This window comes from Ciconia boyciana, chromosome 1 (genome assembly GCF_034638445.1).
Source record: "Ciconia boyciana chromosome 1, ASM3463844v1, whole genome shotgun sequence".
NCBI classification, from domain to species: Eukaryota; Metazoa; Chordata; class Aves; order Ciconiiformes; family Ciconiidae; genus Ciconia; species Ciconia boyciana.
Genome location: NC_132934.1, coordinates 123,630,696 through 123,655,641, shown reverse-complemented (window position 1 = coordinate 123,655,641; position 24,946 = coordinate 123,630,696). Strand labels below are relative to the sequence as shown.

The 24,946-nt window shown below is 38.2% G+C and overlaps 1 protein-coding gene across 24 annotated transcripts in view; it reads left to right on the top strand.

The window, feature by feature from the left end:
- Window positions 1–24,946, top strand: part of KDM6A (lysine demethylase 6A) — a 162,341-nt gene that overhangs the window by 61,986 nt on the left and 75,409 nt on the right. For all 24 annotated transcript variants that reach the window (XR_012039815.1, XR_012039816.1, XM_072847822.1 and 21 more), the window contains exon 5: window positions 14,096–14,154. Coding sequence is in view for 22 of the 24 variants with exons in the window: in XM_072847822.1 (XP_072703923.1) it covers window positions 14,096–14,154 (59 nt within the window). In the remaining 2 variants the exon portion in view is untranslated. The remainder of the gene's footprint in view (window positions 1–14,095; window positions 14,155–24,946) is intronic.

The following is a 24,946-nucleotide window of genomic DNA, read 5'->3' as shown; positions in this document are numbered from 1 at the left end:
ATTAAATATAGCCCGGACTTCCTAAAACTTGTGTTTGTGTTTAAGTGCCTATATCAAATCCTGAAGTGCTTGTGTTTGTGTTTAAGAAAAGTATCAAATGTCATGTTGAAAACGAGTTAAAAAGAGGGAAGTGTTCCACAAAACTTCTTAAATGCTTCCACAAGGCATCAAGCACAAATTAGACCTTCCAGAAAATGAGTTCGTATTCTCTCCTTTTCCCTGACATTGATTGTGAAGAGACCTTTTTAGGCTCCCTGCCTGTCATATTCCCCGTCTGTCAGAGGAGGCCTTCAATGGCTATGGTCTGTCTCCCAAGGAGTAATTTATTTTTTTTTTAATGTTGGGAGTTCTTCCTATCAGACCAGTACTTAAGTACCCTTAATTAATTCACATAATCTTCCCATGTTAGTATTCATTCTCCTGTACATTTGAGAGTCAGGTTTCTGCTTCGGTTAAGCAAAATACTGTGAAGAATATTGGTAGTTTCAAGGTAGGATATTTATGCCTGCCCATTTTGAGATCTGCTAGGTGACTGCAAGGCCATGATCACAGGTTTATGAATCTGCCCACATCATTGTCTTCATGCCTTAGAACTGTCTTTGTCTTTCTGTGGGTGTAATTTACTTCATTTTTTTATATCTACAATTGAAGAATGATCCTGTTTATGGAATTTCCATTCTAATAGATAACTGGACCTTACGACAATGTGTAAGAAAGCTGTAAAGTCTTTTTTGAAAATGTTACTTTACATAAGAAGGTAGAGAGAGTCCGATTACAGTGGAGGGGAATTGCATATTTGGAAAAGATGGGAAGTAGCATACAGGATGTAAGTTTAAACAGTCCTTAATGTTCTCTGAAGTGATAGAAAATTGTTGTTAATTGTCTTGTGAAGGGGGAAAAGCCACATCTTTGATCTAGGAAAATAAATCTAAATTGATGTACATTAGACAGTGTCATACGGAAGAGTTGTAAGTGTGGGGCTGGTTTTAAAGATTTTTAATTATTTTAATGATTGGAAGTGAAAGTGAATATTGATATTCTAAAACAGAAGATAAATTTTGTATGTTGAATGGTAGAAATTTAGAAGTACAAAAAAAGATTATAGAGAATTAAGATAGCAGGTGGAATTTCATATGGTATGTTGAGATTTTTAAATGGAAGTATTTGAAACTATTTGTATCCACCATCTCATATCTACATAGCTGATGATGTTCAGGAAACTGACCCCGGAGTATCAGAAAAAATAGAGGGTATGAAGAAGAAGTTAGAAGCCCAAACAATATTTAGTTTAATAAAGAACAATGTAGAAGCCTATACTGGAAAGCATGGTCTTATATAAAATATAAGTATAGTTCAACTTGACATGTTACTAGAACCTAGTCATCCTCCTCTCAAATGTAGAACAGCAGAATGAAATTCCAGATAAATGATAAAAGCATGTCCAAGAACTGTTTGCAGAGGAGGCAGACAGGAGGGAGGGTGAATCAACACATAACCATGTATATGGGTTAGAAGGGATTCTCCTGACTTTTAGTACAAGAGTAAGGGGGTATCCAGTCACACCGAGGAGCAGCAATTATAATGTAAAATTAATTTGTGGAACTCAACTTAGCAAGGTATCTTTAAATAAGAGCTCCCTAGAGTCTTGCAAAAGGATGTCAAATTAACAGAGGAGGAGAAAATCCCCATACTGTGGCATTGGTTAATTGGCCCTCTTCTTCTGTCCTGTCTTCTCTCCTCTGTCACACTATCAGCTAACTGCATAAGCAATGGAGTTTATTCCTAAACTGCCCTAGAGGAAAAGATTTTAAAACTACCAACTTTGAGAGGTTTCTTATAACCTTCCCTTGTAAGAAAAGGTAATAGTCAGAACTGAGGAGAGACTGAGTGGATTTAAAATGTTCAGGTTCCTGATTCAGGACAGTTGTGATATTTCTGTTTGCATTTTTTCAGAGTTAATTTTTCAGAAGTTAAACCGTTGACAGAAGTAATTAAGTAACATCAGGTACAGCAGAAGTGATATGATGGTAAGAAGAAGAGGGATTAGTGAGGGAAAGAAAGCTGAGCTCCCGAGTAGAGGAAGAAAGAGCTAAGTAGAGCAGTGCAGAATTAGCAGAGAAGAGATGGTGGAGACTGAAAGAAGTGTCCTATCATTCAGCTTGTTTGTATTTTTTTTCTTTGTTTGTTTTGCCTTTAGAAATTGAAGGCTCTTAAACTCACTAGTATATATATTCACAGAGTGGGCTGAAAATTTACTGATGTACAGTTTTCTGTTAAGAAATGATGACTTGATGGAATTGAAATATTCTGTGGGAATGGTTGGTGGGCTGCCCAGCTGCTTTGCTTTGCTCTTGGCTGCTGGCCATCTTGTCTGCTCCCCCAGCTGCCTGTCGTGTGGGCCTGCTGCCTTGTCTGTTGTATCCTATTTTAAGTATTTGTACATTCTAACAAATAAAACAGCAAATCACCAATTAGAACACCAATTAGTGATTACTACTAAACCAACTACAGTCTTAATTGGAAAATCATTTTCAGTAATAATTGATTGATATCTAACTAGCAACCATTAATCAATGAGCTTGCATTTTGATACTTCAAACAATTAAACCTTAAAAACATTAACACATTCTTATTTTAATATTTGACATATGTATAACAATACATAAAATATATACCCCAAAATATGCTATCCAGTAACATTTATCATTTTCAGATGTTACTGACTAGTGTAAAAATCAAGTCACAATTGAAGCGACCAGTGAGATTTTTTTTCTAAAGCTGATACTCAGAATTTTGCTCCAAATGTGGGATTTTGTTCAGTTTGCAGTTTACAGAACTGTTTTTATGCTAGAGCTAATGATGCCTGGGTAATGACGGGCGGGTGTCTGTTGTTCTTTCACACCTCCTGTCCTTTCTTCTCCCACTTCTCTTTGTAAGCGCACACAAACTGGAATTCCTCTAGTTTTCCTGGTGAAGCATCCTGAATGACATCTTGTTTCCTATGACATCTCTGAGCAGGAAAAGCACATGCTTGATTTAAATCTGTGCTAACGGGCTAAGTGTCTCTTCCCAAAGAGGAGAGTGTAATTAAACTCTTATGTACTTTCTGAAAGTAGGCCTTGGGGGCTCTTTTCTCTATCCAGCAGGTATTTTCAGTGACATTCCTCAAGTTTTTCATCTTTGAGATGTCTTCCTTTCTATAAAATTCATTTGAAGGCAGCTAACAGGTTCAAGAGTTATTCAGCTGGAAAGAACAACATATAAGTAGCAAGAGCAGTCTTAGGAAACTTGGTTAAAAATTCAACTTAAAATGTTTCCATTAAGCAGAGTTCCAGATTCAACTTGGTTCTAGTTACTGTCCAGCACAATGTGGCTTAAAGGAACAACCTTAGACAGTTTTGTCACTTAATTTGTGTGATTGTTTTCCTTTGTTTTTTGCTGGTTTGCTTGTGTGTATTTGAATCACTCTCTAGTCATTCATGCCTTAGTATATTCAGCTTGTCCACTCCCATTTTATGTGGAGTGCCTCAGGTAGAGCAGCTGTGTAATTAATGATATTAAGGCTTTTTTCCAACACAGCAATGATTCTCCAGCAGTGAGAAACTGACAGGGAAATAATGGGGCTACTTGTAAACTCAGTGGGATTCCTATCTTTGCTGGAAAGGGTTGGAAAAATGGTGAATCAAGAATGTAAAATTCCGTACTAGTAGTTCTATTTCATAAAACATTTTGAAGATGATGGGTATAAATAATGATGATCACTTGCCATATAAAAGGGAATAAAACATTTCAATAAACTGTCCAAATGTCATCTTGCAAAAAAGATGTTTCAGTAATGTTTGTGTGTATACATGAACAGATATTAATTTCTGTACTTTGATTGAAAACATTTGTGAAGAGATCTAATAATTTTTGTTAGGTCAGTGTATCTAGCTGGAAAAAGAGAAGAGCCAAATCCTTTAATAGACATGAAATAAGAGCAGTAGTTGCCAAAGAAAAACAGAGGTTGAGAAGAACTGCTTTGTGTTTAATTTGCTTATGCTACTGAATATTGGGGCCCCACCTCAAGGATATGGATAAAATAAAGAAGTGCCTACAGGACAGCACTATGGGGGAATATCTCTTACCTTTTCTGGGCGATCAGCAGAAATGGGTGCCTCTCTGAAGTGCTTGTACACAAGTGGATGCAGCATGGGGAAAAAATGGGAGGAGTTACAGGTCCACATGCAGTTGCAGGGCTATGATCTCACTGGGATCACAGAGATGCAGTGTGATAGCTCACGCAACTGGAGTGCTGCAATGGATGGCTACAGGCTCTTTAGGAAGGACAGGCTGGGAAGGTGAGGAGAAGGAGAAGCCCTTTATGAAAGGTCAGGTAGAATGCACGGAGTCCTGCTTTTGGGCAGTTGAGAAGCCAGTTGAGAGATTATGGGTCAGGATTAGTGGATGACCAGTGTGGGTGATGTTGTGGTGGTTGTCTGCTACAGACCATCTGGTCAAGAAGTAGTAGATGAGGCCTTCTTCCAACAACTTCCATTTTCAGGCGCTGGTCCTAATAGTGGGCTTAGCCATCCTGGTATCTGCTGGCAGGGCAACGCAATAGGGTACAAGCAATCCAGGAGGTTTCTGAAATACATTGATGACAAGTTCCTGACACAACTGATGGAGGAGCCAACAACAGGAGATGGTCTGCTCATCTCATGCTTGCAAACATGGAAGAACTGATTGTGAGTGTGAAGGCTGAGGGCAACATTGGCTGCAGGGATTGTGAAGTAATGGAGTCCAGGATCCTGAGACGAGGGAACAAAGCAAATAGTAGAATCAAAACCCTGGACTTAGGAGAGGAGACCTTGGTCTGCTCAGGGATCAGCTTGGAAGAATCCTTTGGACATGGCCCTGGAGAGAAGGGGGGTCCATGAGAGCTTGTTAATTTTCAAGAATAACTTTCTCCGAGCTCAAGAACAGTCCATCCTGACTTACAGGAAGTTAGATAAAAAGGAAAGGAATCCTGCATGGATGAATGAGATGCTCCTGACAAAACTCAGGTGTAAAAAGGGAGCATACAGAGGTAGAAGCAAGGATAGATGACTCAGGAGGAATATAGAGACATCATCCAAGCATTCAGGGATCGCATAAGGAAAGCCAAAGCCCACATGGAGTTGAATTTGGCGAGGGATGTGAAGGGCAACAAGAAGGGCTTCTACAAGTATATCAGCAGCAAAAGGAAGATGAAAGAATATGTGAGTCTGCTGCTGAATGGGGCAGGTAACAAAGGATATGGAAAAGACCGAAGTGCTTAATGCCTTCTTTGCCTTGGTCTTTACTGGGCGGACTTGCCTTCAGGATTCCAAGACCCTTGAAACGAGTGGGAAAGTCCGGACCCAGGACTACTTGCTCTCAGTAGAGGAGGATCAAGTTTGGGAACGTTTAAACAGACTGGATATCTGCAAGTCCATGGGACCTGATGGGATGCATCAATGAGTGCTGAGGGAGCTTGCCCATGTCACTGTGAGATTACTCTCAATTATCCTAGAAAGGTCATGATAATGGGGGAAGGTTCCTGAGGCCTGGAAGAAAGCAAATGTCACTCCTGTCTTCAAGAAGGACAAGAAGGAGGATCCAGGGAACTACAGGCCAGTCGGCCTCACCTCCATCCTTGGGAAGGTGATAGAGCAAATTATTCTGGAAACTATTTCCAAACACACTCAAGGCAGGCAAGTCATTGGAAGTAATCAGCATGGATTTATGAAGGGGAAATTATGCTTGATTAACCTGATAGCCATTTGCAACACAATGACTAGTTTGGTGGAGGAGGTGAGAGCCATAGATATTGTTTGTGTTTACTTTAGTGAGGCTTTCCACACTGTCTGCCATAATATACTCATAGACAAACTGATGAAGTACAGACTAGATAAGTGGTCAGTGTGGTAGATTGAAAACTGGCTAACCTGGGCTCAAAGGATTGTGATCAGCATCACAGAGTCCAGCTGGAGACCCAACCACTAGTGGTGTATCCCAGGGGTTGACAGGGGGGCCAGTGTTCTTCAGCATCTTCAGTTAATGACCCACATTGTGGGGTAGAGTGCACCTTCAGCAAGTTTGCAGAGAATACAAAACTAGGAAGAGACCACATAGTTGTGCTGCTCTGCGGGACCTGAACTGCCTACAGGAGCTTCATGGAGTTCAGCAAAGGGAGTGATGCCAAGTCCTGTGTCTGTGGAGGAATAACCCAATGCACCAGCACAGGCTGGAGGTTGACTGACTGGAAGGCAGCTTTGCAGAAAAGGCCCTGGGGGTCCTGGTGGACAAATTGACCATAAGCCAGCAATGTGCTGTTGCAGCAAAGGCAGCCAGCAGCATCCTGGGCTGCATAAGGCAGAGCATCACCATCAAGTTGAGGGAGGTGATCTTTCCTCTCTACTGAGCCCTGGTGAGACATTGTGGAGTGCTGGGTCCAGTGCTGGGCTCCCAAGTAGGATAGAGACAGGGAGATACCGGAGCAAGTCCAGTAAAAGGCCATGAGGCTGATTTAGGGCTTGGAACATCTGTCGTACAAGGAGAGGAGGCTAAGAGAGCTGGGGTTGTTCAGCCTGCAGAAGAGAAGGCTCACGGGCATCTTGTCAGGGTGTACAAGTAAATACCTGATGCGGGAAGTAATGAAGACAGAGCCAGACTCTTCTCAGTGGTGCCCAGTGAAAGAAGGAAAGGCAGTGGGCACAAATTGAAAACACAAAATTCCTTTTAAACACAGGAAAACCTTTTTTTTAAATTGTGAAGGTGATTGAACAGTGGAAGAGGTTGCCCAGAGAATTCGTGGAGCCTCTATCCTTGGAGGCAGTCAAAACCTAACTGGACATCGTCCTGGGAAACCTGCTCTAGTCGAGCCTTCCTTGAGCAGAGGTTTGGACTAGATGATCTCCAGAGACATCATCTCCATTTTTTGTGCAAACCTTGAGCAAATTCGTTTAGTTGTAAAGCATGCAGTCTCAAATATGGCTTTCTATTTGGGGTCAGGTTACATATTTTAAATCATGTATCATACAAAATCAATTAGAAATTTGTTATTGTTAACAGCATTCAGGGAATCTGTAGAGAAAGTATTAAATTTGGTTAGATGAATCATCTCTAAAATGTCTTTCAAGGTGAATTTAATCTTTGTGTGTTGCACAACACCTTTGCTCACTTGATTTGTTTCAGAAAAATACTGTTTTCTGTTAAGATACTTAAAATTATTGAAAATATTTGTATCAACTGGAAAATGAAGATGTTTACATCAAGTGAAATTTTATAAGCTTCAGCGGAAGGCACATAAATCAGATACCCATAGCAAAGATCACTATTTAGACATTTGCTTGTCTGTTTGTTCTTATGACAAATTTGAGGAGGTACACTAGTTGATTAGTATTCCATTTTGCCAGGGACCTAAATTTACTTATGGATAAAGGAATACCCAGTTTACAACACTGCATATATTCTATCATTAATGAAGAGGTTGTGAGTTATTTAATGTTGCTTTATCATTTTGTCTTTCATACTAAAGTACTCCCTATAAAGCGATTGTGGCACAGTGTATTACTCAAGGGGTGTTGAAATTATTAATGTATCTCGAATTAGTTACTCTATGTGGTTTTTGATAATTCATTAGTAGTCTTGTCTTGATGTACCCTGTCCTTCCCTGTGTGACAGGAAGCTTTTTTACAGATAGTGCTGGAAAGCCACTTGATGGACAGTGATGGAACAACACTCCGTCTTCAGCTTGTTTAAACAGGTTTTGCCATATGTGTCTTAGTCCATAAGTAAAAATGGTGGGACAGCAGTGTTTCAGAGAAGTTGAAAGAGTAGTGTTCATTCAGAGGGGAGCTACAGGGAAGTGCAGCACTGGTGGGGAGTTGCAAAGGCTATGGACAAACGTACTGTCTTTCCTAAAGAGGAGATGAGAAGGGAGCAGCATGGGGAGGAGAGTATAGTAATTTCAAAGATAGATACCACTTAGAAGGAGAAAAAAAAAAAAATTATTACTTTTTTTTTTTTACTTTGAGGGTGATGTGGGATTTTTGTTTATTTGGTTTTTATTTGTTTTATTTTGTTTTTTATGCTTCACCTTAAGAACTTTTCAGGGAAAGGAAAAAAATGGAAACTATTTTTTATGAATATAAGAAAGATATACTAGTCAGTTTTCATCTACAAATAGTAGATGTATTTTGGCAATACTTACTCTCTGAAAAGATTAACTTCTTGAAGACAAAATGAAATTACTTTGTAGTTATTTAGCAAGATGTTACATTAATTAATCTATTATGTATGCCAGAATATATTTGTCACAGGAATAATGATTTTTATATATTAATTGCTTTCACATGGCTGCTGGGATGCAGGGACACACCCAGTAACAATTTTTTGACTATTGTGATTATTGCTGAAGAAGCAGGGTTGTGCAAGCATGTTATATATAGCTGTATTTTAAAGATCCTATATAAACCTAATGATTTTTCAGGTACTATAAAATTTCTTGAAGACCTTGAAGAAGCCAAAACTACTGATATTAATTTGTAATACACCCCTTACAGGGATCTTAGTACTTTTGCACATGTTGGGAATGTGTAGAGCTTGTAGATAGGTAGCTCTCTTTTTCATGTTTGTACAAATCTAAACAAATCTCATTTGAACACTCCCCTCTTTCTCCCGAACACTTATAATCTTTGTGACTGGAACTGCTAGAGCTTGTCAGCTCCCAAAGGCATATAGCTGTTTATGCACAGGAGCCTGAGTGGAATTTTTTATGAGGTACATATTCTCCAGGGAACTGTTGTTATATATTGAGTAGTGTCAGGAGGAAGTATTAGGCACCGTAGTGTCAAAATTTCATCTTTCATTTTTTCAGTAAAAGAATAAATATATTCACACATTTGAACACAAAAACTGTTCTTCTGCTTCGAACAGGTGGTTGAGAGACCCTGTGACCACAGGATGCGATCTAAACTGTAAAACCTTGTTTTGCTAGTTAGGTTTTCTGAAGAGCAGTGGCCCCCTGCCCATGTGCGTCTTCTTCAGCCTGGCATGACGTGGGCTGGACTGCAGGTTCCACTGGTACTTGGGAAGCTGTGGAAGGGGTGTTCAGAGTTCTGCTGGAAGCAGTTTTAATATGTCATCGAAGACTTTTTGATTCCTGGCAATAGTAAGCAAATGAAAAACAGTCACTGGTCTGATAAGGGTGCTGAACTTCATCTTTTTCCCATAGTTTTCCTTCAGACTTCCACCAGCCAACTGCATGGGGACTTTGTTTCTCATGTTTTGTTTTTTATTTCGTAGTATGGTGGGATACACTCTGATTTCTGTATAAATTTTATCAACTTTTTAATGAAATAAAGGGATTATTTTACCTACATCTGGCCCTGCCCCTTAGAGTCATAAAGAAGAAATGGTGTATTTGTCTACGTGTCTCACTGGTTAAGGACCTGCATGGAGAAGGCTGACAGTCAGGCTGTGATGTTATTTCATGTTTTCATCCACCTTGTACTGACTCACAGAAGTTGATTTCTCTCAAGTCAAATGTTTATATGTGGCTTAGGAGGTAATAAAGTATTGCCTTTTTTTTTTAACGTAGGTTGCCTGTTTAATCTTTTATCTAGGATTTCACTCTTAGTGTTTGAAAAGTGATTGTAGGTTTGATATGCATTTTGTTGGTAGCAGTGTAGGCTTAAAGAGCTTTTACTTATTTTGCTTACATTCCACTCTTTCACTTGTGCTAATGCAGTTGTTTATGGAGGGGCTACACAGTGAACTTGGCTGGGAAACTGATCCAGTTAAAAATAATCCTTTTTTATCTGGATATTAATAACTCAGATCAGTTCTGGCATCCAGTTGGCTGTAGTACTCTACAAATGATTGTATCAGCAAAAATGAGAGGCAGTATTAGGGAATGTTCCTGAATCAGCAATGCTATGAAACTATGGCAAAAACTGCTCCTTTTCATTTTTAAGTTGGAAGGTCCTGACTGGATGCTGCCTGGAGGCTGCTTTGCCTCTTTAGTGTCTTTTTCTACTCTCTGATTTTCTAGAAGCACCTTCCGAACAGATTTTCATTTGCAAGCATAACTTCTTTGTATATTCTTGTGTTTATAAAACACAAATTTGGAATCGATAATAGGGTCTCAACTGCTTGTGGCAGATAAGCATGTTACTCGTGAAAAATATCTGGACCCAGATGTGGTAGCTATACATTCTTAGAGTCAGTCAAAGATGGTCATTTGTAAGTCTGAATGTGAGTATGGCCACTTGTTATGCAGGACAGGTGCATTTTTCTAACCTTGTGTTTATAGATGAAGTGTAACTGTGGTGGTCTAGTCTGATGTCTTTCTGCTGGAAGCACTGGCTGCATACTTGAAGATGGAGAAAAAGGCTTTGTTGTGAACTTGGCCTGAGATAGCTAGAGAACAGAGCACATGAAATGTTGAGGATCTCTTTCTATCTGCTGCTTCAAAGAGACTATGAACCAGTTATTTGGGTTAATGCAGAAGGTCTGTGAGATAGGTGGAGTTTTCCTCATTGGTTAGTTTACTTTTTTTCTTGATTGCTTAAAACAAACCAAGACCAAAAAGTCTTCAACATGCTTATTCATCTCAGTTACATAAAAAGGTACATACAGATATATTTTTGTCTTCTGAGTTACCTATCAATAAAATACTGTGGCTTATACATTTTGTAAAATGTAATTGATATGTTGCTCAGCAGTAAATAGCGCATGTAAGTAGCAGAATACACAATATAAACTTGACAATCTTCTTAAATTGCATAAGCATGTAAAATGGAAAGAGGTATTTGAGCCATCTAGTGGTTGGTATGAAACACTTTAACATTTTTTGATAGTTTGTAGAAAATGTAAATTACATCAGCTTGGATATAGCGTTTCTAATTTGTCTGCTTTTTAATAGCATGGCTGTAGAATGAAAAAACCCAGACATTCAACTTCAAATTTGAGGTACAGTCTGTTTTGGTTTGCAGCTTTTTTTCAATTTACTGTAGATTTTAATGAAGAGAGAGATCTGATAACATAAAAATTACATTAGAAGTTAGTAGCCAAAGAATGAGTTTTGTTAGCAAGAGACAGAAATTGTGAGGGTTGTCAAGAAGTTCAAGGAAAGGATTGTAATAAGGTAATTTTGTTTTCTACTTCTTACTGAAAAATGTTTGGAGAGAAGAAAGTGGGCTTGTGTCCTACCTCACCAGCTATTTATAGCAGGATTTTGAATAGCAGGGATTACATTAAAAAAGTAATCTTTACTGGAAAACATGGGATGGATATTTTTTGTGATAAACTTGTCCAAATGAAAGTAACAGAGGCAACTTAAAACAGATTTATTGAGATGGGGTGTGTTCCTGGTAAACAGAGTCACAGAATCTTATGATGTTAAGAAAAAGGATGTTTTATAGATGAAAATTTCATGTAATGATCTCACTTGGTCCTGATATGCATTAAGCTGTTCTAGCCTTTCATATTCGCTGTTGCCAATAGGAACTTGGCTGCACATTGAACTTGATGGTATTCTGCAATACAGGCAGAAAAGTTAGTTGCTAAAGTAATGAACTTTATGTGCATCTCGCCTTGAATTATTTGTGGGAAAATACTTCATACACTGAAACACTGTGATATCTTCCAGTCCTTGTGAAAGTCCCATCCAGGTTCAAACGCAGATTAGAAGATATTTTTTAATCTTTACTAAGACAAATCTAATAAACAGTCAACAAGCAGTACTAATGGTGTTACATGCAGTTAGAGCTATAGTATTTCAGAACAGATAAATATGATCCATACTGACATTTCAGAATTTGCATCTTTACATTTGAAATTAAGTATTACAGAGTCTTAAATCTTGCCCTGTTTTTTATTGAGAAGACAGTGGTAGCTTAACAGATTTTTAAGGTCAATCTCAAATACTTTGTAAGGCCAAATGAGAATGAGAGAAAAATGGGAAAACCAGTCAAAGAACAAAGGACAGAGCAGTGATGGTTGATTTGTATTTTACTGGGACAGGGACAACCTGAAAGCTTCATGTGAATTTGATATAGTAATTACATTTGGACAAATCACCTGCATCTTAGTCCTGTTGTGCCTTGAAAGTTGATTATTATTAACCCTTAGGATCAAAATATCAGCTAGATTAATCTTCTGAATCTGTAACTTGTTTGGACAGTGAATTCTAATAGGTTTCAGAAGAGGAAATTAAATTCTTTGAAGATTGAAGAGGTTTTAGTTGTCTGACACTTTTGCTTGAATTTTGCAGTGTGGTGATGAAGGATTTTTGTTATTACTATTATTCTCAATCTTTACAATGATCTAGTCTTGATTGCAGTTGGTGGATCTCTCAGGTAACACTGGACAGTTTTGTTGAACCTGCCCTGAACACAATAAAGGTTACTAGGTGTGCGCTGTGTTTTGCAGGCTTCCGTGTTGCAGATGTGAAAATCTCTCTTTCTATCTTACTTTTTCATTTAAAATTACTTTTAAATCAAGGCATTATGTATGCTCAGTTTTTGAGCTTGCTTTCTCTCCTAGTCTGTTGTTGCTAGAGCACGCTTGGAAAGCAGGAAATACATGGGGTACGGAATTAGAGGTCTTTTATCTTTACGATGTCCATGTTGTGTTTTTGTTCAGTTAAACAGGAATGTGGTTTTATGGTAGTATTAAAGTGTAATCTTTTATTGTTTATGTACTTCCCTCTCCACACCCCCTGTTAACATCTTCCAGTGCTCTGATTGTCATAGTATCTGGTCATACCACAGCATTTTCTTGGAAGCTATCCATTGCTGAAGCTATGATCCAACTGTGTATTCATGAAAGGATCTTTGGCATTTCCCCTGGTTTTAATTTGCATTTAGAAGATGCAAATGAGGTATAATGAAATTGTAATATTGGGTCCTGTTTCTGATGAATGCTGCTCTTTGAATTGTGCTCTGGTTACCAGTTATTTTCTAGGAGAAATTTGGTTATACCTTTTTTTTATATTTGGATTGGGTTTAAGGCATAACTAGGATTCCTTTCATGGAATTCCATAGAAATTTGACTTGTTGAAGAAGTGCACGCAAGTGGAAGAGGCATTATCTTGAACTACAGTCTTTGACAATGGAAATTCCATCTCTTGTCCATGTGTCAGGGCTTTGTGTTCTTTGGGATGCATTCCTGGTCCCTCAAAACCAGAATTATACATAAGAAAAGCCTAAAAATGTGTCATAGGCAGCATGTACATGTTGCCTCCTGTAAATAATGGAATAGCTCTACTAAATAGAAAACAACTATGCTGTGGCATAACTTTTTAAAAGAAAAAGCAATTTGTTAATTTTTCCTAATTTAGGTAATATGTGTTAATAATTTGTAGAATTGGATAGTTAGACATCCATTGAACCTCCTTAGTAATGTCACTTTAGAAGCAAATCATACTTTTCTGTGAAAAGAAAATGGAGTTTCCAGAAGGAGAATGGTTCTTTTTTTTTTTTTTCTTTTTTCATTTTTTTTCTTTTCCACAAAGTAGGGAAATAGAAGTTTGATTAATGATGAAGAAATATGATTGTCTTAGGTTTGAAGCCGATAGTCTGTATTTTTGGTATTCATAAAAGTGAAATTTCCTTAAGCATATTTTCAGATTCATATAATTAATGTTCTACTTTAGACACTGAAATTAGAGTGTGTAGCTTTGTTTACTTTTATGTGAGTATAAATTATTATGATTATGAAATGGTGTTCGGTCGTAAAACATTTTTTATTATATTAAATTGCCAAAGACCTCTACTCCGTCATTTCCTTCCCTACTGTTGTACAAGTAGAGCAAAGCACATCAGTTTCTCTGATGTAAAAGTACTTGAATATTATTGTTGTTACTATTCCTCCAAAAATATTTTGCAGAGAAGAACTTTTTTTTTTTTTAATGTCTACCTATCTTTTCATTCCTTCTTTTTGGTTCTTCCTGTTCAAGGTGAAATTTAAATATGCTTATCTTATAATGGAAATAGAATGTCAAAGGATGAATAAAATACTGGAAACTCAATCTTACAGCATATGGTTGTCTTATCTGGGTTTTAAACATTGTTTCTTTCCTTTACAGAATGCTGCCTTTTTATATGGCCTTGGTTTGGTCTACTTCCATTACAATGCCTTTCAATGGTAAGTTGGAATAAACTAACAGTACCAGTATTGTGAGGTGTTTTATTGGTAGGTGAATATTTCAACTTCAGTTCAGTGTTAGTGTACAATAGTTTAATTTTTTTATTATTATTATAGATATGATGTTTGAAGGCATACTGTCCTGGGTCACATATCTGACTTACTGTAACATCTGTGGCAACCACAGCAGTTGCTTGAAAAGGAAAGCACTTAAAGGAGAAGAATTTTAGCTCTCTATAATATGATTATAGCTCCCTATAATAGTGGAGCACTATGACTTGACAGGTTTTTGTGAATTGCTGTTATCGATAATCTGTAGCCTGTGTTTGTTTGAAAGCCTGTTTACAAAAAAACTTTACTTTTCTCTTGGAAAAGAAGTGGCAAAGTGGGCTTGTGTTCAGTAATTTTTACATAGCTGTATAACGTGAAAGTTTTGGACGTGAGAAGTAATACACTCAGACTTGAATCAGAACGTTTAAAACTGATGTAAAAACTCAGGAAGAGCTGTACATTCTGACAGGGCTTTGAGGACTGAAAGGAGCTGCTGTTGGATATAGGGGGAGGGTTGGTTTTCAGTTGGGGTTTTGGTTTTGCTTTATTGGTGATGAGGGAAGAATGATGAATGGAATAGACTCAGTCACTGGGGTTCTCTTGAAAGGTTCTCAAACTTTCCTTGGGGTTTATACTTGTAGAGTTATAGTTAGTGTCATTGGAAAAAAGTCAGAAAGGTGCGATGTTTAGGTCAGTGCTTTTTTACACTGAGTATCGAAACTGTAATAAAATAAGTGTGACTTTACTATTTGATTGATTACTAAAAGGTTTATCATCTTACTGGACTAAGCATGACTGCAATTGAGGAGGCAGTGACTACTGACTGATGGTTTGGAACAATAAAGTGGGACTCCCACCCCCTGTGCCCCCGCGCCCTGCTTGCGACTTACCGCTTTCTTTATTGATAGTAGTGAAATGAATGCCATGTATTGTACGTGACATGCGATTCTGTTGCATTCTAATTAACAAGAGAAGAACAGAAAAGTTTTCAGAGAACCTGAGAATCCACTGTTTTACTATTGTGATCGATCTTGGTTGAATTTCACAAAGTTCCAGAATGTTCTTGTTCTTATGCCGACTTGGCTTTATCATTTAACATTCAAGAGTATTTTGTGCACCAGTTCTTTTTACAAGGGGTATCTTGTTACAGTTTACACTGTGAAAATGGTAGAAAACTGTAAGATAAAATTAAATAAGACAAAGTAGTTAGATTTAGAGTAGTTGATTTTTTGAAAGACCACCTGTTCAACATAGACTTTTGCCGTCAGCGTATCGTGCTATTTAGCACCTTCCAGTGGATGGAGCAGCAAAGTCAGGTGATTGTGAGGCCTAAGTATTAATAAATTAGAGCTTTGAATTAATTTAGATTTTTCTTCCATGCCTTTAAGTAAGCTTGTTGAGAACATGAGTATAAATTGATGCCTTAACTGCGCGTAGAGCTTTACGTTAAGGTTGTATAGAATAATACTTGCAGTTTCATTCATACAACAAAGTTATGTAAAGTGTGGTACTAAGGAAGCTGTGTATCATTAGAGTATTGGGTAGAATTTTTAGAGGAAGAAAATCTAATGCAGATAAAATCTTACACCTTTGTGTGTGATTGTTTGGTTTGTTTGGGTTTTTTTAATCCCTTCAAGTGCTTTTTCCCCCCTTCTTTACTATGTTTTCTTGGGGGCAATAGGAGTGGGATGTGTGGCTGTGGGTGTTTAGGTGTGACAAAATCATAATAAACTTGGAGGTGATAGCAAGTCATTTACAGTAGATATGTTCTTTGTAGATCTTAATCCTCCACAGGACTCTCTTGCAAATTGCAAGGAGAATCCCACTTCTTTCAGAGTGAAATGCTAGTCAAACTGTTTTATTTCCTGCTGCAGCTATTCCATCTATTTATGTTCATAGAGTACACAAATCTGTATATTTCAGGCAGGTAGAGGAGACCTTTAGACCGTTTAAGGTAGTTTAAGCTATCGTGCTTCATCCATGAACTTTTTTTTTTTATCCACACCACTTCAGATATTCATAGATATTAATGAGAGGCAGGTACATAGTCCTCCTAAAAGGGAGGGGGTAAGGAAGTGCTTGAGGTTTTTTCATGTCTCATATGAACAGGGATAATTAAAAAAACAAGTGGGAATAAGGTCAGTTTTAGAATTCTTGTTCATATTTTTACATTATTTTTTAAGTTTTCCAGCTTTCATAAAAAGAAGTGTTGGATTGGCTCCAAGACACATATGCAATTCACTGTAATTCAATATTGTACACTTCTCTGTACACTAAAGCAGCATTGCAGTGTTATCTTAAGTATAAATCTTAGCTGATAACGTCATTTTATATTGGTGATTTTGTTTGACTATGCATGTAAGAACTGGAAGTTCTCAACATATATACAAATGTTGCAATAGTGTGATCAGACCACAGCTATTTTATGCAATTATTATAGTAAGATATGACATAAGGGATTAGCTCCATAAATTGAATCAAGTATAGTAAAATGGGTCCTATAGATCTTAAATATTGATACTCTCTTCTTTTACACCATTTATCATCAAGCAGTAAGTAAAGTGATTGGCTGATTTTTTCCCTGTTGTTTCCCTGTTTCTCAAGTAGGGTAGAAGACCAGTAGAATAGAGATAGCTGAGATATTCACATAACTTGAATAATTTCATGTCCTCCTTAGTTGTCTTTTAGATTGAACGCTTAAACAATTTCAATAGTTCATCAAAGGCTACCCTTCATTTCTGTGCAATAGCTGCATCCAATTGTAGTGACTTGGATGCCAATTTTTTTCTTTTACTTCAGTAAGGATTCTGAGCCTGACTGGTCTATCATCTGCTGATTTACACTGAGTCCCACCAAGATGAAAAGGTGGAGTCCAAGCTCTGTAGTTGTGTCCTGAAACTGGCTCTGACACCCTCTTTGGATCCCACTGTACCAACTGTGGTGCTCTAGGGCCAGCCTGCAGTGTTTTCAGTGACTGTTATCTTGCAAATTGCTGGACAGTGTGTGTGAGAGAGACACACTGTTCCTCAGAAATACCTTACAGGAGGCTGAGATCAGTCACCCTTACTGCCCCATTTAGCATACCCTGAGGCTCCTCAGTCCAGGGATTCCTTATCAGCTGTAGAAGTTAAGTGTTATGTAAAACTCAGTCCTTCAGCATTGATGCTTTTGCCAGACAGAGTCTGGAAAAAAGCCAAAGACTAATGGAAGAGATGATCCAGACCCTTTTCCTCACCTCCATCATGGCTAAAGATGCAGACTGCCTGAGGAAAATCTGTCATCTCTGACTGGAGCTTTTTGGCCCTTGTACAGCCATCCTTGCCAAAACAGAAGCACTGTCATCATCTATTCAATATCAAGCGGTATCTAGAACCACCATCTCTGCTTCTGGCTCCTTTAAAGTAACCTCACAGCCAGCCCAGTCTATTTGCACTGCTGCATCCTGGCAGTTCTGTAAGCCAGGGTTTTCTGTATGCCGGAATTTCTCCTGTTAGAGTAAATTTGACTCTTTGGAACAGGGACATGGGAGTTCAGCACAAAAAGCTTTTTTCCTCTGTTCAGCTCTGATTCAAAATTGGACCTTGACATGAAGAAGACAGCTGCAGTCTTTCATTATTCTTATCTAATTCAGGTAAAGGCATTTAATGGGCAAGAGGGAACCAGTGTATACAGCCCCCACTGGGAGAGTGCAGCACCTCCATCTCCAACATACAAGCACTGAACAGGCTCTCCGCATCCCATCTCTGCTGCTGCTGAATTCCACAACCCTCCAAAGGCCAAGCAGACAGCAGAAGGCAGCCCTCAGTTGTTATCTGTGGTACTGCATGTCATCTCTTGGTCACTGTGCAGGCCTCCAGGCACCTGAGAATCACTTTTCTCCTAGAAGTCCTTTGAAGGCTTCAGTGAAGCAGGAACATTCTTTTCCACCTACCTACAGGAAAACATAAAACTTACCATCACATGTGAGATGGCCTTAGCGCCAATCACATTGGACCATTTACTTGAGCTGAAGGAGTCTGGTCTCTCTCTTGCTCTCTCTGGCTGTCATTCTTTTTCATCTTTTTCCAGAAAATGTTTTGCTCTTCTCACAGTCATCCTGAAATAGTAAAGCAGGTGTTTAAACTGCTTTTAACGTACCCAGGTCTACAGTGGAACGTAAACTTCTTTTCAGTAGTCTCGTGTGCCAACCTTCAGTATTGCACACCTTATTCATCTACCCAAGAAACTATTGTTTTTGGTGATTGCTGTTTGCCTATGAGAATGGGAGACTCCTGTGCTGTTAAGGTCCATTCTTTGCCCTTCTTTGCTTCCTCTGTCAATACTTTTTTTTGTTTCAACAATATTTTTTTTTTTTTCAGGGGCAAGCTGTTAGTAACACAGTAAGATTTGTCTTTGAGGGGGTGGTTTGTTTGTTTTTTTTTTTCCAGCAGGACCAGATCCTTTAGATGGTTCTCAAGCTGTTTGTGTCAGTGGTTGGCAGATCCAAGAAACGGGGCTCTTCCACACAAAGAGTAGTCGAGCGGGTAGTGTGGGGTGTGTAGGAATGGAAACCGCCTAGTGGAGACCTCCTTCACTTGCGTGGGAACGCCCCACCCGCCATGCAGACAGCAACCACTGGACTACTTCATCAAATGCGATGTCTGCTGTGTACACCTCCAGGTATATCAGTAGTTTGTGGCATTATGGAGGGCACACAGCATTTGATGAAATAGTCCAGTGGTTGCGGTTTGCATGAAGGGCTCTGAGATTCACCCAGCTGACAGTGACATTGCACTGGTAATTGACAGTCTGTGGAGTTCCTGCTTTGGAAACACCTGTGATGGAAAGTCCAGGAGGGGTATAATTTGAGAGGAGAAAAACAGCTTGCTTACTTGTGATCTTCAAAGTGCACATCTGTATCGGTAGTTCTTTCCGTGTTTTGTCAAGAGTGCTTTCAGCTGGTCTGGTGTTTGTAGTTATCTTCATAAGGAGGGCAGAATTTAAACACACGCTGTGTAGATACCACTTTGTCAAATATTTCTCAGGTTTTGGGTGGCTGGGTCTATATATGTATTTTTCTAGGTATATAAAATGGGAATGTACATGTAGACTACACATACTAATTGTAATTAACCATTAATGAAGTGGTAGTTAACATTCTCTCTTGTTGTCTTTATCTTTCTGTGATTGTGTATCAAACATACTTCTTGGATTGATGAAAACACATAATATCTGCTAATGCTGGAAAAAACCCCAGAGCTCTCAGCTGCTGTTCTAGAGAAATGTTTAAAGGCTTTGCTGCTCAAAATGTTTCACGATTCAACTGTTATGGCCCTATGGACAGAGGGGTTATATCTAAAGATTGTAAAAATATTTCATAAAATGGCAGTGTCCTGACTACTGCTGTATACAGACAATTTGTTTATGTTTAAACTATGATTATGAGTTTCAAATAGAAATTTGTCCATCATAGTCTTATGTAATTTTCATTAGTAAGGCTATGAAATGACATAAGACTTAAAATAGGTGGTCAGAAAATTGACAGAGAATAAAGAATAAGAAAACAAAGTTTCATTCCAGCTGCATCAAGTATTTTTCCTGATACATTGGAATGATGTTGTGTTCTTTTATTTTGTAGGCTCATTCTGATTTTCATGGTTTTTGCTTGAAACATACAAGTGTTAACTTCTGAATAGTTAAATCAATGCTATTTTATTATATTCTTTCACCTAGTTCAAAGCTGATTTTATTCACAGTCTATCCTAGTAAAACCTTCCAATAAAAGTCTTATGACAGTTCACTAAATGTTTAATACAATCTTCTATTAATTATTATTCAGCTGCTTTCTTCACTTTCATAATGGTAGGCATTGTTGTATAGATGAGTGGGTGGAAAGATAGCTGCAGTATTGATTTTGGAAGTCTTGATTTGGAGATGATAGATTCATGTCATTTTTATTTTTCCTGAATTACTGTAGCAGTGCTGTGCAAAATGTGAGCCCAGAGGTGTTTTTCATCCTCTGTAGTGTCTGTTTTCCAGTCCTGCTTTCCCATTTTGCCGAGTGTTAGATAGCCTTTCCTACCTGTTAGTGGAAATGTTCCCATTCTTGGAGAAAACTCTTATTTAATTTCAATTCTAGTAGACTCAACCAAAGTTGTTTCTTACCAAGCAGTTGGTCAATATCTTCAGAGAATAAACCAAAAGTCATCTCTTGCTGAATTTAGATTACTTTCATTTATTTCTGTAGTATGAGAGCTCCCAGCCCTCCATTCAATGATTTATCCTTTGGACTAATGTATGTTTAGTCTGCTGAAGCATTAAAATGAAAAGCTCTGTCTGTGCATGAAGGCCAGTTAATTAGTGGTGGAGACTAACAATCTACTTGAGGAAGGCTGTGTGCCATTGTCTCTTCAGGAAGCTGTTAGCCTCTTAAGCCACATCCTGCTTCATATGTGACAGATCATCAAGCAGTTAGCTTATATCTGCTCTTCCGGTTTTGGTCAAACCATAGGAAAGCTTTGAGGGAAAACATCTGAGTAACTTGGATGCCTTGGATCCTGTAGACCCGTACCTTTCTGGATGTAGGCTTGGGCAGAGGACAGAAATGGGATTAGTGATGTTTCAGAGGAAACAAAGATTTGTACAAGGATCAAGTGACTCCTGCTGTATCCGGAAGGCCCAACTCGGGCAAACAGATGGTCCAGAAAGGACTGCAGTTACCAACATTGGGCCACGTTCTCTCTCATTTCCCTTTACTACTGCAACACTCGCTCCTACTTTCCACTTCTTCTCATGTCCACTTTCTTCTGTGTTGTACCAACGTGTACCAAGGCCTGATGTCATCTGCGTTGGATGTTACTGAGCCCTTACAAATGAAATGAATGTCGGACATTGCAGATGTTTTGCTATTGATGTAGTAAGGGACTGAGTGGAGCTCTGGGCATGGCACTGGGAAACAAACAGCCCCAAAATAAAACTAAAGTTTTTACTGTAGTCCATGTTCTTGATGTGTCCTGTAATCTGGAGTGCATTGCTATTTTGTTTAAATGTTTCCCATAGGCGAAATTAGATCAATATTAATTCAGCTATGGTGTGGAATTGCTCGTCTGTCTGTAAGAGTTAATACGTGAATGTCTTTTCAGAGTTTTGAGTCTTTTATTCTCTGAAAATTCTACTGACTATTGAAAATCAGGCTATAGATACCAAATTAGACATGAGCACCTACTACTTGTAGAAATTGTTGAAAATGTTGCCTTTCAGATCACTTTATTTGTGAAATTTGATGATGCCCTTTTTCACAGAAGTAGTGGAAGTAATTTGTATTTGTTATTACTGGTGACTGGCACCCTGGAAAAACTACAAATTGCATAATCAATATAGAATTAACACTAGAGTTAAGTAAGATGCAGGTCAATATTTTGAATGGAGAAGATAAAATATCTGGGGTTTAGTTTGAAAAGCTGCTTTGGGGAATATTTGGTGTATTCTTACAATATTTTTCCCTTGATTTACTGATGAAATTACGCTTCATTATAAGTTTAAATTTATGTTACCTTTCAGAATTCTCTCTTAGTTTTTATTATGGCATCCAAGGATACAGAATTTAAGATGCAAGCAAGTCACTGACCCAGGAGTTCCCTAGCATTTTGAGTGCATATGGATTAATTCTTAAATGTAAATCCATCATGTATTAGAAACTGAAAGAAGATTTCTAAGTGGAGAGTCTTTCACCAAACTCTCTGCCAGCGTGTCCATTCCATTGCCAAATCAGTGGAATGGTGGGAGCAATCAATGCTCCCTGGCTACACTCCTTTGAATTTTTTAACCTTTCAAGGAAATAATGCTTTTAAAGCATTGCCGCCCTTCCTCCCAAAACCATCAGTTTAGGAGTGATCAAATACAACTGAAATGTACAGCTAGAATATTACTATTTAGCCGTTTGCATGGTAACTCTAATAGTGTCATAAAGGGTACAGAGATTTTTGTTTTGACTTGGTTGATTGGATATATTTTTCCAAGCATCCATCAAAGTGGGTTGAAAAGCTCGCCATTACTTCCTGCATAGATTGTGTCTAGGGGAATGATGTCTTGTCCTAATTTTCTTCCTCCTTGTACATTTTGGGCTTGTCTTCATTGGAAAATTGTGTTGGGTTGTAACATTATCTCAAAGACTCATGATAACTACTAATGTTGAACCTGACTCCACAAGCAGGTTAGACAAGGGTGAATGGTGTTGCCGTGTCGTCTGTACAGAGATAAACCTTACGCAAACCTCATAGGGGGTGTCTGTGACTAGCAGGTTCTGTGCTAAACGTGGAACAATCTTTTCATGTTGTCTGATGATGATAATTTTACTGTTTTTTAAGTGCTGTGCTTCTCTGAAAGACTGAGGTAGGCAGTATTCTTGTTCTTTTGAATGAATGACAGTATACGTTCAAACTACATTTCAAAACTGTCCTTAAAAGTTGGGTGTTTTACTTGTGACTTTGTTTAACTCTGTTGCTCAGCTGTGGCAATGAATAATACTTCCTGTTCAGTAAACAAGAGACTATAAAAATATTTTTGTTTCTTACAGTTTCTCTTAAGCTTTTTTAGAAATCCATGTTTCAATGATCCTTCCGAATGAGACATGACATACAGGAAATACGGAATTAGTATTTTCTGACCAAGCAAGCTAGCTAAAATGTGAAGAACATGAAGTTCACAAAGTGTATATGAGCAATGATCACAATCTCACATGTGGTATAGAACTGCAATGTCTTTATTCCTGATTTTTGTCTTCTCTTTGACAGGGACCATAGACACTGGTTTTCTTCCTTTTTAGAACTTAGGATACTGTCTTTGACCAAGATGCAAATAATGGATTTTAAATACCGGTGGCTAAGATACTGAGTACCATATTAGAGTTAAGACAAGAAATGCAAATATACAATCATAAAATCTATACTTTGGCATTAAAAAAGCATAGCTTAAAATATGTGCTGATATTTAGCGACCAGTCCAGTCTTTGGCCTTCCAGTTTGAGTGGTGGTTTTTGTAGACGATGGTAAGCTTGTAGATGATGCTATGAGACATGGATCCTTGTTTGTTATGATTTCAGTGTAGATACTGAGGTCTGTGATTCATCACCACCCATACTATTCCAGGGAAGTTAAGATGAGATGTGAGAGACTGCTTAGCGGGTGCAAGTAGAAAAGTGTAAGTAGAAGTGCAGGTAGCTTGTGTAAGTAGAAAAGTAGGGTATAAGGTAAAGGAAACCCTTTCTGAATGATTGTAATAGAGGAAGCTTCAGTTCCACAATAAAAATGTAAAATTTTTTTAAGCCCATCTTCTCTTAAGTTGTATTTAAACAAGTCAGATAATGCTTTAGGTACAAACAATTTTGTTGCATTGTCTAGAGGAAGTTCTGTGCCTTTGGTTTGCTTTGCTGTTAAGAGTGAGAAAAGAGCCTGTAAGAATTTTAGAGCAGAATAAGTGTTTTTGCTGATGGATTAAAAAATGATCATTTATGTGTTTTGTGAATAAAAAGTCTATGAAAAATATTTATTTAATTTCCCATTGCAACTGCTAACCTTTTGTCCTTATAAATTATACTACACGTGCAGAGTAGGAATGAAGTCAATTTGCCTAAACATTGTGTGATTTTAGGCACTGTGGTAGTTCCTGTCCAGTGTCCCTGTGCTGCTCCACAGTGGGTACAATTCTCCCCATAGGCTTGTCTGTCACCTGCCTGCTCCGCATCCATCTCTGGGGTTGCCTAGGACAGCAAATGGGACGGGCCTCCCTGGCCTAGGTGCTTGAATCTACTCTAAGTGAGACTGATTCTGATTTCTGTCATTGTATGAGCAGTGATATAGGTATTTTGTTTCAACCTGTCATTAGGTTTCAGGCAAGCTAACGCAATGAGTCTTAGCTTCTTTCTTAATCCCTCTTGAATTTAAATCTGTTATCTTTTAGTTGCATTTCAGCTGTCCTAATTTTATGCAGCTGGCCTGAGAGGCAAAACAATCCTGTTAAGAATAACTTTTTTTCTGCTCCAAGATACAGTTGTTACATAGCATTTTTGTTTTATCTGGTACAGTGCCATCATCAACAGGGGCACGTGTAGAGAGGATTTAAAGGTAAGGAAATAGAATCAGAGCCATCTTTACCTATCATGGGAATATGAAAGGCAAGTTACAGTGGAAGGAAGTGGCAGGCTTTCATACCTGTGTTTTTCTGGAGGTAGTTGAGTGACTGGAAAGTAATGGAGCAATAGGTATTAGTAGAGTCCCTACACGGTGCTGGTGCTAAGAAAGGGAGAACAAAGTGGAAAACAGAGCAGGTTGGTGCAGTGGGAGGAGATGTGCATGATCTCTCCTTCTAGGCCTTCTGTTCTACTGCTGCTCTCAGGGGGTCTGCCCTACCTGGAATCAAAAGCAACCTAGCAGTCGGTTGTGACATGAATGATCACTGTATTGTTCTAAAGTTGCACTAATTTTGTTACTAATTCCTGAGTCATCCTTTCTGAAATAGCAGATACGTTACTGTATTTCATGCAGCAAATTAGTTTCTCTAAATTAATAGAAAAGATTAGACTTTCAAATATACCAGGATATCTGGAGTACAAAATTACCCAGTCCTTGAAGAATCAAAAGCCATGTACCAAAAACATTGTATGTAAACCATTTTTTTCATATGTTCTTCTGTAACAGTGCTTTCTCATCCACTTTCTGCTAGTCATATAAATAACATTGATTATAAAGTAATACTGTAGTAAAAA